The 17,163-nt window shown below is 44.0% G+C and overlaps 1 protein-coding gene and 1 long non-coding RNA gene across 3 annotated transcripts; one reads left to right on the top strand and one right to left on the bottom strand.

Moving 5' to 3' along the window:
• Positions 1 to 201: 201 nt before the first annotated feature.
• Positions 202 to 12,768, top strand: ankrd13a (ankyrin repeat domain 13A). 2 transcript variants are annotated; one of them, XR_010332785.1, is made up of 16 exons: positions 202 to 587; positions 1,337 to 1,472; positions 2,021 to 2,145; positions 2,659 to 2,704; positions 3,008 to 3,151; positions 3,404 to 3,593; positions 4,426 to 4,492; positions 5,221 to 5,302; positions 5,861 to 5,922; positions 6,496 to 6,626; positions 7,154 to 7,311; positions 8,771 to 8,899; positions 9,492 to 9,649; positions 10,358 to 10,422; positions 10,541 to 11,729; positions 11,837 to 12,768. XR_010332785.1 is itself a non-coding variant. In XM_064353518.1 (15 exons), the coding sequence occupies exons 1-15, from the start codon at positions 489 to 491 to the stop codon at positions 10,737 to 10,739; spliced, it is 1,791 nt and encodes a 596-aa protein (XP_064209588.1). In that variant the 5' UTR covers positions 202 to 488; the 3' UTR covers positions 10,740 to 12,768. The 2 variants fall into 2 exon arrangements, 1 of the variants encoding a protein (XP_064209588.1); XM_064353518.1 differs by having other exon boundaries at positions 10,541 to 12,768.
• Positions 12,769 to 15,099: 2,331 nt separating this feature from the next.
• On the bottom strand, positions 15,100 to 17,051 carry LOC135264725 (uncharacterized). The gene is made up of 2 exons (XR_010332786.1): positions 16,547 to 17,051; positions 15,100 to 16,144 (listed from the first exon to the last, which is right to left on the bottom strand). It is a non-coding gene; the product is annotated as an uncharacterized LOC135264725 (long non-coding RNA).
• Positions 17,052 to 17,163: the final 112 nt, after the last annotated feature.

Below are 17,163 nucleotides of genomic sequence, written 5' to 3'. Positions count from 1 at the left end.
GAAATAATGGTCACGTCTGTGTTTTGGAACTAATCATTTTTCACGGCAGGATATTTCTTTCTTACACATTTAATATTTTAAATGTGTACGTTAAATTGAAACTGAATATGTCACTATATAAAAATGACTAAGTATATAAAACTGTGTCAACATTAAAAGGGAGTCATCGTAACTAAAACGGAGCCACAACAATTTACCATACATTGACCATATATATTTTACACACCCCCACCGGAAAGGTAGACTCAACCTGTCACTTCCTTGTTTTTCAAAAGTTTTATTTTGAGAAGTTAGCACCATATTTTACATGTATCTCGTTTCATTTCCATCTTTATGTTGGGCCAACAGACGCTTCTTCCAGTGTTATTTTAGATTTGCTGTCTGCACTGTAACTTACAACGCAGAGTTGTGGTACAACGTTGTTTCATGCCACTGTGCTGCTGAACTAGCTGGCTAGTAGCTTATTAACGTTAGTTCAACGAGGGAGAATGTGTTCCGCCGAAAACGAAGATTTCAGGGTTAAGTTTCCTCTACATTACTTTGTCTGGGAGAATGATTACAGGAATCTCGAAAAGGAGTTGAAAAAGGTATGTAAAATGTGTCTTAGGAAGTTTTACTTCGTTGCACGTTCGGCCAATTAATAGCTAGTTTATTGCTGCATTTTCTTTATTGAAGCTAGTTAGCATGCTACCTTATTTGCGATCTTGGTAGTAGTACTACTGTGAGCAGATAGCTAGTTAGCAGCCAATGTCTAGATCTTACTAAGACTTGGTTTCCAATTTATTTAATATTTGTTGGAGTAATTTAGTTCTGGATCAACGTTCACTGACATTACTCACTAATTCATGATTTTCAAAAAAATATGTTACGCTGGAGTTCTGCTATCTTGTTTGGTCGTAGCTGTGGTAGGGTAGCAGCTGTGTTATTGATTGATGCAGCATCCCGCATCAAAGTGCCCAGTCCCGTTCTTCCAGAAAGCGCAAAATATGTTTTTTAAAAGCATTTGAGCATGGCCACTCAGACCTAATTTCAGTCCAGTTTTGACCTTTAAAGCGTGTATTTACTCTGGTGAACCATGTGATACAATTGTGTACCTGCTTGTACGTCATGTGTCACTGTTACGCGTCTAATAGGAGGACCACCATCACATTGAAAGTAAAGGTCACGTTTATAAAACGTCCTATCTAAAATGAAACCATAACGTTAATGATACGTTGCCGGTAGCAGGTCGTATGGCTTTGTAAGTTTATCCATGTAAGAATATAAAAGTTTGGTGTTGCTTCACAAGGCTACCATTAATTGTGCTGAACTGTTGCGGACTCTTTCCGTTTGAAAGAACAACGTAGAGCTGGTTGACCCCAGAGGACGGACACCGCTCCACCTGGCAGTCTCCCTGGGACACCTGGAGTCAGTGAGAGTCTTACTGAGACACAATGCGGAAGTAACCAAAGAGAATGCAAAGGGATGGACAGGTGAGGCCAGCATCTGATTACATCAGTAGGTCATGGAGTGATTTGCGATGTTGTACGAGTCACAGCTCTCAGACTAGCATGTGGCATTTGAGGTGGCTTTGCTGGTGGTTGAACCGTATTATTGGAGTCACTCACTCCCCATAGCTCCCGGTACTGAGAGGTTTATCATTAATAGATCCTGAGTTTTTGGCTGAAATCATGCGGGATAACCGGATATGTGACATGTAGCTTTGTATAAATTATACAAATAAGTGCTTTGGTTCTCTCTCTCTCTCTCTGCATGAATGAAATTTGAGCTGGAAGTTTCTGTGGTACTTAGCATCTGATCACTGTTTTCTGTAATGGCATGTGGGTGTTTGTGTGTGTGTGTGTGTGTGTGTATGCATGTGTGCTCATGCATTCGTGTGTGCTGGTGTGCGTGCGTGGGTGAATGTGTTTGTGTGTGCGTGTGCGGCGCACGTGTGTGTGTGGGGTGCATGTCTGTGTGTGTGTGGGGCGCATGTCTGTGTGTGGGACGCGCGTGTGTGTGTGTGTGTGTGTTCGTACAGCGTTGCAGGAGGCGGTCAGCACTGGAGACCCAGAGATGGTACAGCTGGTACTGCAGAGACGGGACTACCTCAAAGCCTCCACAGCCCTGGGAGGGGTGCCTGAGCTGCTGTCCAAAATCCGTGAGGTGCTGCTCTGCCGCTCTCTCTCTCTCTCTGCCTTCACGTACTGTAAATCCCTTTTATTACTGTGCCACTGGAACCAGGCTGAATGGCTTAGCTCATTTCCCGGGTGATTTAGTGTTCTGCGCCTTGTCACTCTTAAACCGTGTTCGCGCGGTCTGCTAGCGAGCCTCCTTACGAGCAGGCTGTGGACGGAATCTGTAAATTACCTAATTATGTCGCTCGCTGTTGTACGTGTGCCAAAAACTGGAGGAGATTAATGGAGAATGGGGAGAGGAGAATGCCAGCATCGCAGCTAGCAGCCTGAGGTAGATGCAAACAGTACGCTCTCTGTGCTCTCCTGGAAAAACCTTGTTGCAGTTGTCCCTCTCTGAGCGGCCACAAGCATTCGGTTGTGTTCCGGTCCGGGATGCTGTAATGGAGAAAATAAGTTGTGCTGCACATATTCAGTCAGGTGTTGAGACTAAATAGAGAGCACTGACTAATTAATTTCTCTTTTTTTTTCCCCTCACTACTAGTCTCCGGATTTTTACATGGAAATGAAGTGGGAGTTCACAAGTTGGAGTAAGTGTCGCCTGATGGATTTGGTAGCTTCACACCTAACTGATGTCTTGTGACTAATTCTGGAGCAGTCTCAGTCATTTCAGTTGTATAATAAAGCTGGCGTAAACAAATGAGCCAATGGCTGGCTGGCGTAGAAGTGTATCCAGGTGAAAACAAACACAGACAAGCCAAGACTAATTTTTTGTGCTTCAGATTGTAGTATTGATTTACTTTAGATAAGTAACCTTGAGCTTGTCAGCCAGTCTGCATTTACTGGCCCCCGTGCGCTTGTGTGAACCATCCCATGTCCTGCATCTTTCCCAGTCCCCCTGGTGTCACGGGTGTGCCCCAGTGACGTGTGTCGAATTTGGAAGAGCGGTGCCAACATTCGCGTGGACGCCACACTGCTGGGGTTCGAGAACATGACCTGGATCAGAGGTCGAAGGAGTTACATCTTCAGAGGAGACGGTGAGACTCAGGGGTGAAGTTGGGAGTTCCACACCTAGAAATTGAGGCACACATTTCCAGAAGTCCCATAACCCTGATTTGAATGTGCAGCCGGACTTGCCTCCTCTGTGTTAATTTTATTGCCATTGACTGTGATGCGTTGTCTTGTCGGTCAGTTGAATACAGTGCCTGTAAGTCGCTCTGTATGAGAGCATCTGCCGAATGGCTGGCTAAACTGTGAGTGCGTTTGCCCGTGTTGTGACGCACGCGCAGACAGCTGCACGGAGCTGATGGAGGTGAACCACGACGAAGAGGTGGTCGACACGGAGCGCTTCGACATCTCACGGGAGATCGAGGACGTCACGCTGGACTCCATGCAGCCGGCCGAGCACGAGGTCGCCAAGCGACTGACCACGCCCATCGTCAACACCTACCTGGACACCCGCCACATCGCCTTCGAGAGGTACGGCTGGCTCCTCCCTCAGCTTAAAGTACGCCATATTGGCGGTGAGGTTACACAACATAGGCATGGAAGACCAATGTCCTCTGACTGAAATTTAATAATAGGTTATTAGAAGGAGGCCGAAGAAGAAAGGGGTAGGAGATAATGGCAGCAGTGTAGTTTAACCCTTTGAAGAGCAGGTTTTGTTGGAATTTTTTAAAATCTAGTTTAAAAAAAAAAAAGTCAGTGTTCTAGAACTCTGTTGCTTTCAATTCCCAGTAGTGACTGTTACATCAGCATCAGAATGCTCAGTGAAGAACATTCTGAACACATATTTGTGATCTCACGCCTTAAAGGGCTAATGGTTGAGGAAGTGCCCTTTGTAGCTGAGCAGTTGTAGGTTACGTTGCCAGGTGGGGCACTGCTGTTGCGCCCTTGAGCAACATGCTTTGCATTACTGAACATTGAGCTGTAAGAATGGATAGCACCTAAAAATCTAATTGTGTAAGTTGCCCTGGATAAGAGCATCTGTTAAATGTTTATGATGTAAAAATGCTTTATAAGGTTTGCTGAAAGATGGTCAAATACAAAGTTTTACAAAGTTTTGTTGGCTTGACTACATCAGGAGGTAAATGCAACCTCTTTGACAGGATCCAGTTCACCCGGCAAAAGGCAAACTCCAGAATTCATGTATCGTGTTGCATTTGTCGTGCCAGCTGACGGCTTGGGCTGTGTTTGTTCGAGTGACCTTGGCCAGAGGCCTGCATAGTTTTTGCATGGAGGACACGACCTTGCCCTTCATTTATCGGGGGGGAAAAAAAAAAAAACAGAGCGGGTGCTTTCGTCTCCGCAGGAACAAATCTGGGATTTGGGGCTGGAGGACGGAAAAGACGGAGGTCGTCAATGGATTCGAAGCAAAGGTGAGCAATACGTGTGCAAGACCAGACCAGACAGGACAGGACTTAGCCTAGCTGCTGCTGAGATGGTAAATGGTAAATGGTAAATGGACTGCATTTATATAGCGCTTTTATCCAAAGCGCTTTACAATTGATGCCTCTCATTCGCCAGAGCAGTTAGGGGTTAGGGGTTAGGTGTCTTGCTCAAGGACACTTCGACATGCCCAGGGCGGGGTTTGAACCGGCAACCCTCCGACTGCCAGACAATCTGTCTTACCTCCTGAGCTATGTCGCCCCCTGATGATGCAGTGTGTGCACGCCTGGACCCCCAAGAGGTGACGGCACTACGCCGGTGTACCGATACTGAGCAGATGGACACGCTATTTGTCCGCTCGTCTGCCAACGTTGCTTCCTCATTTGAGACCCCGCTGAGTCACTCGGGAGCCAGCGTCTGTCAACAGAAGCTTGCATATGTTTGATGTATTTGCAAACGTATTTGCATACCAATATTTGCGATGTGTATGAAGCTTCTTGCGTTGATGGAAATGCTCATCCAGGTTTGAGGTTCTTGTTTGTTACTCATTTCCTTTTCCATCAGAATGAATGTAATCTTCTGTGTAATGCGTAATGATTATAAGCTCGGGTGTATTTTAGGACTGCTCTTCATTAGTACACTCCTTAGTGAGTGCTAGTGATTGCGCTGCCTCTGGTTACTTGGGGACTGTTGTTGACGTTGGGTTTTTCATTGGCAGGTTTTCACTGTGAACAACGTCAACGTGGTGATCCGGACGCGGACAGAGCATCTCACGGACGAGGAGAAGGCCCGAATAAAAGGTAAGGAGCCGGCACACCTGTGCTCATTTACAGCCTCATTTCAGTAGTAGAATCACGGAATGCTAGTAGAATCACGGAATGCTAGTAGGAGCATAGAATGCTTAGAGCATTCTACGCAGCAGAAAAGCATAGAATGGTCATAAGGGGTGGATATGTCACAGGCTTCTGATGAGATGACTGAGGTCCTCCCACTGTTGTCAATAAGATCCCGGGGCGTACAAAGAGTGAGGGGGGGGGGGGGTTCCTCCTGACCTGGCCACCAGATCATCCGTCCTCAGTTTAATTTCCGTACTCACTCCATCCTTCTCCACCTCATTCGGTTGATGGTGAGCGTACTGGCGCAAAATGGCTGCCATGCATCCTGAGACCGGAATAATTTCTTCACTTGCTCTTACCTGGCATTTTGTTTTTTTGGGAACGATGAGGCAGACGGCACATAGTTTAGGGACCCTTCCCATGTAAGTGCAGTAACAGTACTGAATAGCAGTATGCCCCCAGGATGAGTAGATTTTCTTTAGAGGAACTAACACACCAACAATCTCTTCTTGTGTCGCGTAGATGAGCGGAATGTTCTGGAATCTCTCCTCGGAACAGTGGAGCAGCACTTCAGTGCCCAAGGGGTAAAGAATTCCATAATTTCTTTCGGGAATTATATTTATGAAGTGTCAATACTGTAGCTTTTAAACTTACACCTTGCATAACCACATTTAAAAAGATTCTTAGCATATTGATATCTTTTTACTGAATCCAGTGTTTTGTCCACTGGAGCAGGAAATCTTAAAGCTAAAGACAACAGCGTTCCTGGTCCATGTTTGGAATGTATGGAAATGTTGAACAGGTCAAATTGCACCCAGTGGCCTCTGTCCCATCCAGAAATGGAATATGCTACACTATTTTGTAATTATGAGGAGTTTTTGTATAATATACTGATTTCTATTTCACTGCAATGTATATATTTTTTGAAAATGTATTAGGTCTTAAGCGCATGCTAAGTATAAGTGCATACATGAAGGTTCAGCCAACAGTCATTGTTGATGTGAAGTCATCACTGTCACAACCGACAGTGGCAGTTAATACATAAACCTACATAAAAGTTAAGATCAAGTTAAGATATGGGGGAACTTAAGCATAAGCATGTTTCACAGTAGGGCATTTCCCGTAAGAGGTGACTTTCGGTTGGCTTTCGAAAACAGGACCTCACCCTGGAGTACGCCACTGCCACAAACCCTACGGCCATCACGCCTGAGGAGTACTTCGACCCAGACTTTGACCTGAAGGACCGAGACATCGGCCGGCCCATCGAGCTCACCATCCGAACCCAAAAGTGGGTCCCGTTCCAAGGCCTTTGGGCGTCAGAAAATGGGGCGTGCTGCAGTGCCGTGGGAAAAAAATGGCTGCCGTGACACGTTCCGTCCCAGAACCACCGATGAATCTGTGAAGCGCTTTATGGAAAATGCAGCAGGGACGAGTCTTAAAATATGAAAGATTACGTAGGCATTCTAGACCTTTACCACATGCAAAAACCAATAACGTGACCAGTGACTGGTCATGTCAATTTGTTTTGCACCAGTCCTCGGTTGTGATACTGGTTTTGCGTGTGCTAAAAGGTTTTTGCTCACGCTGAAGGTCTTCGTAAATCAGGCAGTTTATAGCTTTCAGGACGTTGTTATCTGACCAACTTGACGATACCTGAGAGAATGCCGAAGCCTAATGTTACCTGGCTAAAGATTAGCAGGGTTCCTGTTTTAGCCCATATTCATGGTCCAAATCACGTTGTCCTGGTGTAAGATGACAAGTTGTGATGTATTTTTTTTTTGGGGGGGTACCCTATGTGCTCTGTGCTACGTGCAGGTTCAAGGCCACCCTGTGGATGAGCGAGGAGCACCCCCTCTCCCTGGTGGAGCAGGTGACCCCCATCATCGACCTCATGGCCCGCACGAGCACGCACTTCGCCCGGCTGAGGGACTTCGTCACCCTGCAGTTCCCTCCGGGATTCCCAGTCAAGATCGGTACGGTCCTATAGCGCTGACAGATCCGCCCGAACTCACCCGTCGCTGCTCAGGTTTGGGGCTGGGATTGTTACTGACCCCATCCTTTGACCATCTGAAGCTCTAAAGCAGTGATTCCCAACCCTGTTCCTGGTGATCTATCAGCCTGCAGGTTTTCATTTCAGCCCTAATTTGGTGCAGCTGATTCTAGTAATTAGGAGCTTGACAAAGATCTCTAGCTGTTGAATGAGCTTTGTTAGGGCTGGCGTGAAACCCTACAGGACGGTAGATCTCCAGGAACATGGTTGGACAGCCCTGCTCTAGAATATCTTTTAGTGCCCACATGTGCTTACGGCAAACAGACTTAGATTCTTGCTGGAAGCACCCACTGATTTTTAGCATACTAAACACTGACACCTTAGCTGCTGTCCTTTTTAATGCTTAAATAAGTGACAGATTTATTGAATCATTATTGGTGTAATATTCGTACTGAAATGCAAGTACCGAATGTTTTGATATTAATTTTTTTTTCGTTATAGAATATTGCAGCCCTGGTGTTTAAGTATATGAAAGTGTTTCAGTTTGATTTGTATGCGGTGGGCTTTAATAAAACCCGGAAATTGAATAAAACCTCAATCATCCTCTGATCCTCCTTTGATTATAAAAATAAGAATAGATAAAGCAGCATTTAATGCGATGCGGTGAGCTGAAATATCAAAATATCACTTTGGACAGGCAGATAATGAAAAATATGACTTCATGACATATCAGTGTTTGTTGCTTTTTGTCTTCGTTTCCCAGGAAAAGTCTGTGAGACATAATTCAATTTTATGCTTTTTTTCCATTGTAAGTACCAGCCATTCAATAGTGTTATGGGGTATAAAAAGATGTTTATGATTGCAAGGATTTAATGTATTGTGGGCCGGGGTGATTTGGGTTACATTACTGGCCCGATCAAATTTCTAGGACTTTGTCTCTAAAGTCCTTTGCTGCCTCCTTATGGCAGTACTAGTCTGTCACAGCTCTGCAGCAAATGGAACAGCGGTGTGCTCCATTAGTAAATTGCTACAGACAGACAGACGGGGTGTGCTGGTCGGTGTGTCAGACCCGCTCTGCGCTCCATTAGCTGACCTGTGACCCTCGTTTCCTCTCATTACATTACAGGCATTTAGCAGACGCTCTTATCCAGAGTGACTTACACAACTTTTTTACATAGCATTTTTTACATTGTATCCATTTATACAGCTGGATATATACTGAAGCAATTTTCGGTTAAGTACCTTGCTCAAGGGTACAACGGCAGTGTCCTACCCGGGAATCGAACCTGCGACCTTTCGGTTACAAGTCTAGTTCCTTACCCACTGTGCTACACTCCGTCCACAAATTGCTACAGACAGATAGACAGGGTGTGCTGGTCGGTGTGTCAGACCCGCTCTGCGCTCCATTAGCTGACCTGTGACCCTCGTTTCCTCTCTCGCAGAGATCCCGCTCTTCCACGTGCTCAACGCTCGGATCACCTTCGGGAACGTCAACAGGTGCAGCACCGGAGAGCCCCTGGACACGAACCCGCCATCTGCAGCCGCGACGCCCACGGAAGAGGAGGACGTGGGTAAGGCCGCCATTTTGTTTCCAGGGTCCCACGGCTCTGCTATTATAAAGTGCTTAAGTGAGGGTACTGTACGCAATACACGCGCAACAGGACCACAAGTCAGTCAAAACGGCTACTGGAATGCACTGGAATTTCAAGTACTGGAACCTTTACTAAAGAAATTTACAAAAAAAAGTCCATATTTCTTTCAACAAAACAAAATGACATTTTAGTGTTTAGTACTTATATTTATGGTTCCATTCACTGAATGCCCATTACTGTCCACGGGACATTTGCCAGCTGTTCCTTTGAAACATCACTCAGAACGGTTGGCAAATTTCCCATGGACAGTAGTGGACATTCAGTGAATGGAACCATACATATAAATACTAAACACTAAAATGCCATTTTGTTTTGTTGAAAGCGATATCGACCTTTTTTTGTTGTTGTAAATTTCAGGCGCACATTATCAACAAAGACATGTCTTTCACTGCAAGTGGCGTCCTCGTAGAGGCTGTTCCTTGGTCACCGTTGATGCCAGTATACGCATCTCTTTCTATTCTCCCTGCCTTAATCCTCTTACCCCAACCAACCTCCCCCCCCCCTCCCCCAGCCCTTGCTCCATTCCAGGTGTGCCCCACGGTGTTTGAGGTGCCCCCCCACTACCGCCACCGGGGGGGCAGCCGAGCCACGCCCGTGTCCAACCACGACGAGGAGCTGCTGCAGTACGCCATCCACCAGAGCCTACTGGAGGCTAACGGAGGCCTGCGGGTGAGCCTGCTCACTGTACACTACGACCGTTAGCGTAGCCGCTTACATTTACACTGCGACCGTTAGCGTAGCTACTTACATTTACACTGCGACCGTTAGCGTAGCAACTTACATTTACACTGCGACCGTTAGCGTAGCCGCTTACATTTACACTGCGACCGTTAGCGTAGCAACTTACATTTACACTGCGACCGTTAGCGTAGCCGCTTACATTTACACTGCGACCGTTAGCGTAGCTACTTACATTTACACTGCGACCGTTAGCGTAGCCGCTTACATTTACACTGCGCCGTAGCGTAGCACTTACATTACACTGCGACCCTTAGCGTAGCGCTTACATTTACACTGCGACCGTAGCGTAGCACTTACATTACACTGCGACCTCACACTTTACTCTTACACATCAATCCTTACTTACTTACACTGTGACCGTTAGCACCTTGCTCAAGGGTTCAACGGCAGCTTCCTGCGGGTGTGGCACACCCCTGTGTCTGTCTGTAGATGTTTGTTCTCTGGCCCCAATCAGCATCATTTGCATGTTATTTGCATTTTTAAACGTCCCATAGATCCAGGTCCTGTTGTTTGTGCTACAGTCAGCCCTGTCAGATGTGCTGTATGTGTTTCCTGAAACGAACAGGAAACCCATATACTTGTGAACTGATCACTTTTATCGTTTCAATAATCTGCCGATTGATTTTGCTTTTCAAGGAGACGTCTTGGGCTGACAGCAATGGGAGGGTCAGCGAATCAACGCTCAACAGCCCTGGTGAAAGGTACATTGAAATTGAGGCATGGGGGGGGGGAGTGGTGATGAAAACAAAATTGCTTCTGTCTGTCTATCTAATGCGTCTCTTCCTGGTGCTGCCATCTTTCCTGGGGATGCAATTCCAGGTCTGTCCCAGAGGGGGTGCTGGTGGACCTGGGAAACTCGGTCGGCCCTGTCAGCAGCGGATCCACCGTCAGCCCAGACTCAGACCTCCAGCTCGCCATCTCCCTCTCCGCCCGGGCGCAGGAGGAAGAGGAGCGGAGACGGAGGGAGGAAGAGGAGGAGCTGGAGAGGATTTTGCAGCTCTCGCTCACTGAGAAATAAACTAGTGAGGGGAGCAAAAATAATAATAATAATTACTTTTTTTCCTGTAAAGGAAGTGAGTCGACCTTTGCCATAGCTACGCTAACTTTCTAACTCCAGAGGCGGCCATTTTGAGCCCTGCCACACCGGAAAGCCCGTTAACCTGCAGGCGTCAGTCTTAACATGCAGCGGGTGGGGCCCACACCACCACAAGCAACTATTGTCAATGTGTGATACACATTGTTTCTTACTATTTTATATGCATAAACATTTATTATATATATATATATATACACGTATATATATTTGTATCCCTTCATAATTTTATACGCGCACTCGTTTCTTGAGCAACGCCCCTGTGTGGCAAGTTCTGTGCGCCGTTGGCCAGGTTTTTGAACACTACCTTAGAAGAGGCTGGAGTGGAGGCAAAGTCAGGCCTGACGGACTGCATTGTTTTAGGAAATTTTGAGTATTCCACTGCGAAGGGAAAAGGAGGTAGATATGATCCGATGGCGCACGTAATATGATCGTTGACTGGACGTGTTGGTGAGAGTCGAGTCTGCGGGTAGAGTTTTAGAAAAAGGCTTTAGCGTTTCAATTAAAAGATATCTCAGGGTTTCGTACTAGTTCCTCTGACCTTTTTTTTAAGAGGGTGTGAAAGTAAGGCAGAGGGGGCACGTTGAAAAGGAGAGAATGTTCGTTGAGGTATGGCGGTCGAGTCAACAATAAATTTAGGCCGCACTGTAGCAAGTTCAATAGCGTAAATCCGGGCCTGTTGCCAAGCTTTCACGTTTTTCATATCCGGGTCAAACAAAGGTCAGTAAGTACATCACGTTAGCAACCGGCAGCAGGCATATTGGGACAAACGGGTACGCAAAACAATCGAAGCAATAGCAATGCCAGTGTGCCTGCGGAAGAGATACACACGGCCCAGAGCTGGCTACACGCAATTTCAATCTCCAGTGGAAGACTTGAGTGTAATGTTCAGGTTTGCAGTGTAGGCCTTTAATGGTAAGTTTCTGTTATGTATAAATGTTAATAGTTGAGTAACGGAATCGGTAATGTGCCAGAGCTGCAATGCAAAAGTATTAAAAGGGCTGAACCCCCCTCCCCCCCAGACGCAGACTGCCACAACCGTCGTTTTACTGGTCCGCACGTGAATTCCTGGGAAGTTGTACGCTCTATATGTGAACGCGGACGCCAGCTGAATGTAGCATCACAGAACCGCGTTGGCCTCTCTCTGTCTGTGGAGAGAGCCTTGCGGTGCTTCGGTTTGCCCTGCTAGTTAGCAACTTGCTATGCGATTCAAGACCAAAATGATTTTTTTTTTTTTTTTTTTAAAGAAAGAAATAAAATGGTTGGAGATGTGTAGCATTTCGTTGCGTGCTCAGACGAAGGGGGATTTCGTATTTTATACTTTGAAAGTCTTGAAACTTTTGCTCAAAAAAATTAATTGAGGCATTTAAACAACACTGGGAACTGATATAAGTGCATATAAAGTATTTCCAAACAGTGACGTAATATTTTTTTCTTATGGCTGGTACTGCAAACCTCGAGGATCGTATAAACAGACAAGAGATCTCTATCATCCAAAATAATTTTGCATTAATAATATTAGTTTTGAAAGGGGAAGGGACTTCGTATGCTGTATTAATTTTGCTGGAGAGCTCTTGTCTTAACATGTTGAAGAATTTGCTTCTTAAAAGACATTTGTCAGTTTCAGAATGTTCGTTTTTGTCTTTAAAAAAAAATAAAAGCACTTTATTTCCAGTGAGATTTAAGAGACTTATTGTATTTAGAGTTGTAAAAACTGAGATTAGTATCATGATACTCACAATTTGCTGTTTAATTCACTAAATGAGTAATTATTTTGAGTTCCCTTTTGGAAAAAAGTGACATTTATTGCACTTCCTAAATCAAACAGGTGATGGCAGTGTTCTTTGATATTTTATTGTAGTTCTCCATTTTATTGTAGTTCCCCTTCCTGACAGACCAAAAAAGGATTGTCTATGTCTTATTTGTCTCTTAATAAACTTGGTCCTCATCTGTTTGTTGTAGAAAATACTCATTTTAATTTTAGTTTGTTCTGTTGGGCCTGGGATGGCAAGAATTGATCTTCTTCATTTGGTTTCGTTTGCTAAAACTAGCCGCCACCCACGCTCATTGATGACATCTCCGCATCTGTGCTGTTTGTATACTATATTCCGCAATTAGAGGATCTGAACTGTTTATGCTAATTAACTTTGCGTCCATAAGAATATTACTGTGGATGTAAACGGGGCTTATCCATGTCGTGTAGGAGGAATTTTCTGTGTAACTGGCCTTGTAAATTAAATTGCAAAAGATTGCCCTTCCATGCAACAGACTCACCAACACAACGAAGAGTGATTATTCACAGTCAGAACTGAACAACCTATGTCTTCTGATGTCATTGTGGAAATGCATAATCTGTAGCACTGAATTAAGCAGATTCTCTCATAAATACAATATCTGTCGCTTTGAACACCGATTCGCCCACTGCAAGCATTAATATGGGTTAGAAAAGCCTTATTTCACTTTGTGTACATGTATATTACTGGTTATGTAATGTGTTTAATGCCATTTGACATTTCAGTCCTGAGAGTCTTGGATTTATGCAAATTGTAGTTTAAATTTAAATGGTAATGGTCAAGCCTTGGGTAACCTTGGAGTTTATTGACAGTTTCTAATCTTGACAGACATTTGAGTGCCATTTGTAGGGGTCTTTGAAGTCTGGGGTCTTATTTCATGATTTAGGAAGTGTTTGAGGACTGTTGCAGCCCCAGTCCTACCTTGAATACTTAAAATTGCCTTTTAAGTGGAAAGATCAGGATCCAGTCTCCATAACCGCTTTCTGTGTGACACAATTAAAATTTGCCCGAGTTCCTTGTGATCGAGGCTCAGCTGGATATCGCACTCGTTTTAAATGTGTACGACCCTGAAAAGGCCTGTGTACTTTCAGCATTCTGTTGTTTTCTCTTGTAAAACACTTCCCGTTGAGTTCAGTTGAATGGTCAGTTGTTTTGAATGGTGATGGATGGTGCAGAGACAATGAAAATATAATGTTTTTCTCAAGGGCAGTGTAATTCAAACAAAAACATTTTAGCTATTCATTCATTAACTGTCTAATGTAGACAGGGTAGTTAGTGCTGAGAAAAGCACAAACTTTGTTCAAATGATTCATATTCATTATTCAATGTGCGTTTAAAATGTGCAGAAAACTACAGGAACTTGGGGAGGTGGGGGGGGAGAGTCGTTCAGAATTCAAAATATATAGTCAATCGTCGTGGATCAAATTCAAGAACACAACTAGTGCAAGGAATCTCCAGAGGTAATTGTTGTAAATGTTATTTGATGGTTAATGTAGGTCAAAACCACACCAAGATCTCCATGCTCCAATTTTTCATTAACATCTCATCTTGACCTAAATTAGAGCACTTTTTCTCAGTGTTGTAGTTTGTGTGTTTGTGCTCTGTTTTCTTCCTGATTTGCAGACCTCTAATGTAAGCCATTCAGCCACTCAAACATAATTATTGTGGGAAGGGGGGAGATTGTTAAGTAGATTTTTTCAGACAGGAAGGTAAATAAATTAGGCGTCTGGAAAGGTGCTCCAGGTTTTTTTTTTTCTCTCACGAGAACATGAAGGAAGGAGAGAGACCCAGCAGAGCACTCTGTTTCCAAGGCTTTGTGTGATGCCCGCTCTCCTCCTTCATGTTTTTGTTTTTCCGTTAATGAATGGAGCGAAGGCTGCGCTTGGCGCGGGGCGCTAAATGATGCTGTTAATGCCCGCGTGACACGCGCCGAGGGCGCGCGTTGAAAGCACGGAGCCATCAACGGCGCACTTCTGAGTCCTCCGCTCGTTCCATCCCAGTTACCGCGCAGTCACCAATGAGACATACAGGCTTTCTTGCCGATTTTGTAGTGCATGGACACATTCAATAGCCCGCTATATAGTGGGGGTTTTTTTTTCACTAGTAATATTTGCATTCTGTTTTCATGCTTTATGACCATTACTATTTAAAGCTCCGTGAACAGAACTTAACCCTATCCAGAAAACCCGATAGAATGCAGTATTTGCAAAATCATAATTACATAATTAGTGATATTTTCGGATGCCCTGCTCCTACAACGAGTGCTCTGCTTCAGCCACAAATGTAATCGGTATAGAGAACTGTAATTGAGTCCGAGAGAGTGCGTTTTAACCCTTATGGGCAGAGGAGTTAAATGAAAACTGCATTTTATTGTGTTGGGCTTCAAGCGAGAGTCACGGAAAAGTTTGCTGGAGAACTATAAAGATTATAAAAAGCACTTCTCGTAACAAAGTACAGTGTAATAAAAATAAATCAGACCACAGAACTCCAAATTTACTGTGAGATGTGATTTCATGTAGTTTATTTTCAACAGATGATACTGTAACACATCCAAAGAAAGATAATCAATAAATAATATACACCATTGTTAAAATAAATACTTCAATCGTTGTCCCAAATATTAAGTAAATAAAATAGGGAAATAAATAGCATACAAAAATATATAAATAATTCTAATCATTGAGTGAAATATTGCATTAGGAGTTTATCAGTGTCAGGCAGTAGCTTTGATCAAGTTAAAAACAAGAAAAAAAACTAAGACCCCTAACCAATTTACAATAATACATTTTCCAGTACAGTAGATCAATAATAGAAAATAAAAAGTACAACAAAATTAGACGTACAACCGCTTTAGGTACCACACAATCATGGCAGTTTCACTGTGTTATATTTTAGTCATTTAGCAGGTGCTCCAATCCAGAGCGAATTTTTAAAAATCGTTTCTTTACACTGAACCAATTTCCCACCATATCCAGGCCTACCATAGCAAATGGCTTTGCTATCATGCATACCATGCCATGTCTTCAATCTGTCTTTCTGGCTTGTTACGGCGAGCCTACTGGTATGCTCTGGCCTTTTGACAACTTAAACAATGTGCTTTAAGTATTAACACATGCTTTGTATGTCATATTATTGTCCTTTAGCCTAAAGAAAAGGATCAGAATATGGCCTAGCCACACAGTGTCAAAAATATTAATCACAACGCAAAGGAATAATAACATAACACGTCGATGTATTCAAATAAAGTAGGCTATATATACAATAGCCAGGCGGATACTTTTCGTACACATTGGTCACGTGTAACGCGTGGGAAAAGTTTATTGTTTGTGTCTTGTCCAAATCCACGGCGATGGCATCTGGAGTGTCGGTGATGATCTTCACTGAAGAGGGTTTTGCAATCCTCCGGCACTGGATTCCACGACAGCTCACTGAATCCGCGTCGCTGCATGGCTTACCGGTGTCGCAAAGGTTTGTAGACGACCACTGCCATGACGATCATCACGAACAAAAGCACCGAGAGCACGCTCAGTAGCAGGGCTGCGAGAGGGAAATCGGACATTTGGGCATTACGCAAGTAGGCGATACAAACGGGCTGTAAGTTCGTTTGTCTGTCTCCCAACCAACACGAACGTTAAAGCCCTGTGAATTGTCGTAAATCGTCACTGACAAATCAGCTGTCCTGTAATAATGATTTTTTTTTAACATGAAAATGTAGGCCCGTACAGTTTACTATTCGAGACAACGATATCGTGAAACGTCAACATTTACCTTTGCGAAATTAAAATATGCATTTTTTTTTTTGTAAACTACTCCGTTGTAATCGCTGTCCAACATTTAACTACGCCAATATTATGGCATCCCAACTCCGAAGCCCTAGCTAGACAGTCGGGCCTCCGTGTTTGTATGCTCTGTTCGATGCGGAAAATATATCCTTCTTACCTAAGTTCTGGTTTTGCAGGACCATGAACGGCCTGTCGTTCCACCTGGATTCATGCTGTCCGTTAGCAAACGAACAAAGTAGAATTAAGTGCAGAACAAAACAGGAGTGACCGTAATTCATGATTGTAAACATGGGTTGATTCCCGATGGTGATGGTGCACGGGAGGAAGAAGAAGAGATAAGCCCCGTATTGATGTCTTGCTGGGTCCTAAAGCCTCCATGTTAGAGCAACGTCCAAAAACCGTGAACAGGAAAAGCGTTTTAAAAAGTCTCGATACTGCCAACAGAAGTCTGAGCTACTCTTTACTGGTCTTGGGACATTTAATCCAAATGTGAAACCGAATACGAAATGCGTGGATGCTGTCCTTGACTCTGATTTGGGATTTGATTGACACATTATGAGAAATCACCTGGCGTGCAACTTGAAACTATTGGATATCAAGAACCAGCTCATTTTTTTTAATCATTTAAGGATACGGAGAATCCATCCATGCTTTCATTTCTTCTTGATTGGGATTAGTGCAATGCCCATCAGTGTTCAAATGTAAATAGTCAGTTTGTAAATCAGATCCAGCTGTTTTAAAGTTCTGCTGGAAAGAATCTAATTAAAATGTACA

This window comes from Anguilla rostrata, chromosome 10 (assembly GCF_018555375.3).
Source record: "Anguilla rostrata isolate EN2019 chromosome 10, ASM1855537v3, whole genome shotgun sequence".
Lineage (NCBI taxonomy): Eukaryota > Metazoa > Chordata > Actinopteri > Anguilliformes > Anguillidae > Anguilla > Anguilla rostrata.
The sequence above is the reverse complement of the archived record's forward strand: the minus strand, read 5'-3'. Positions and strand labels throughout refer to the sequence as shown.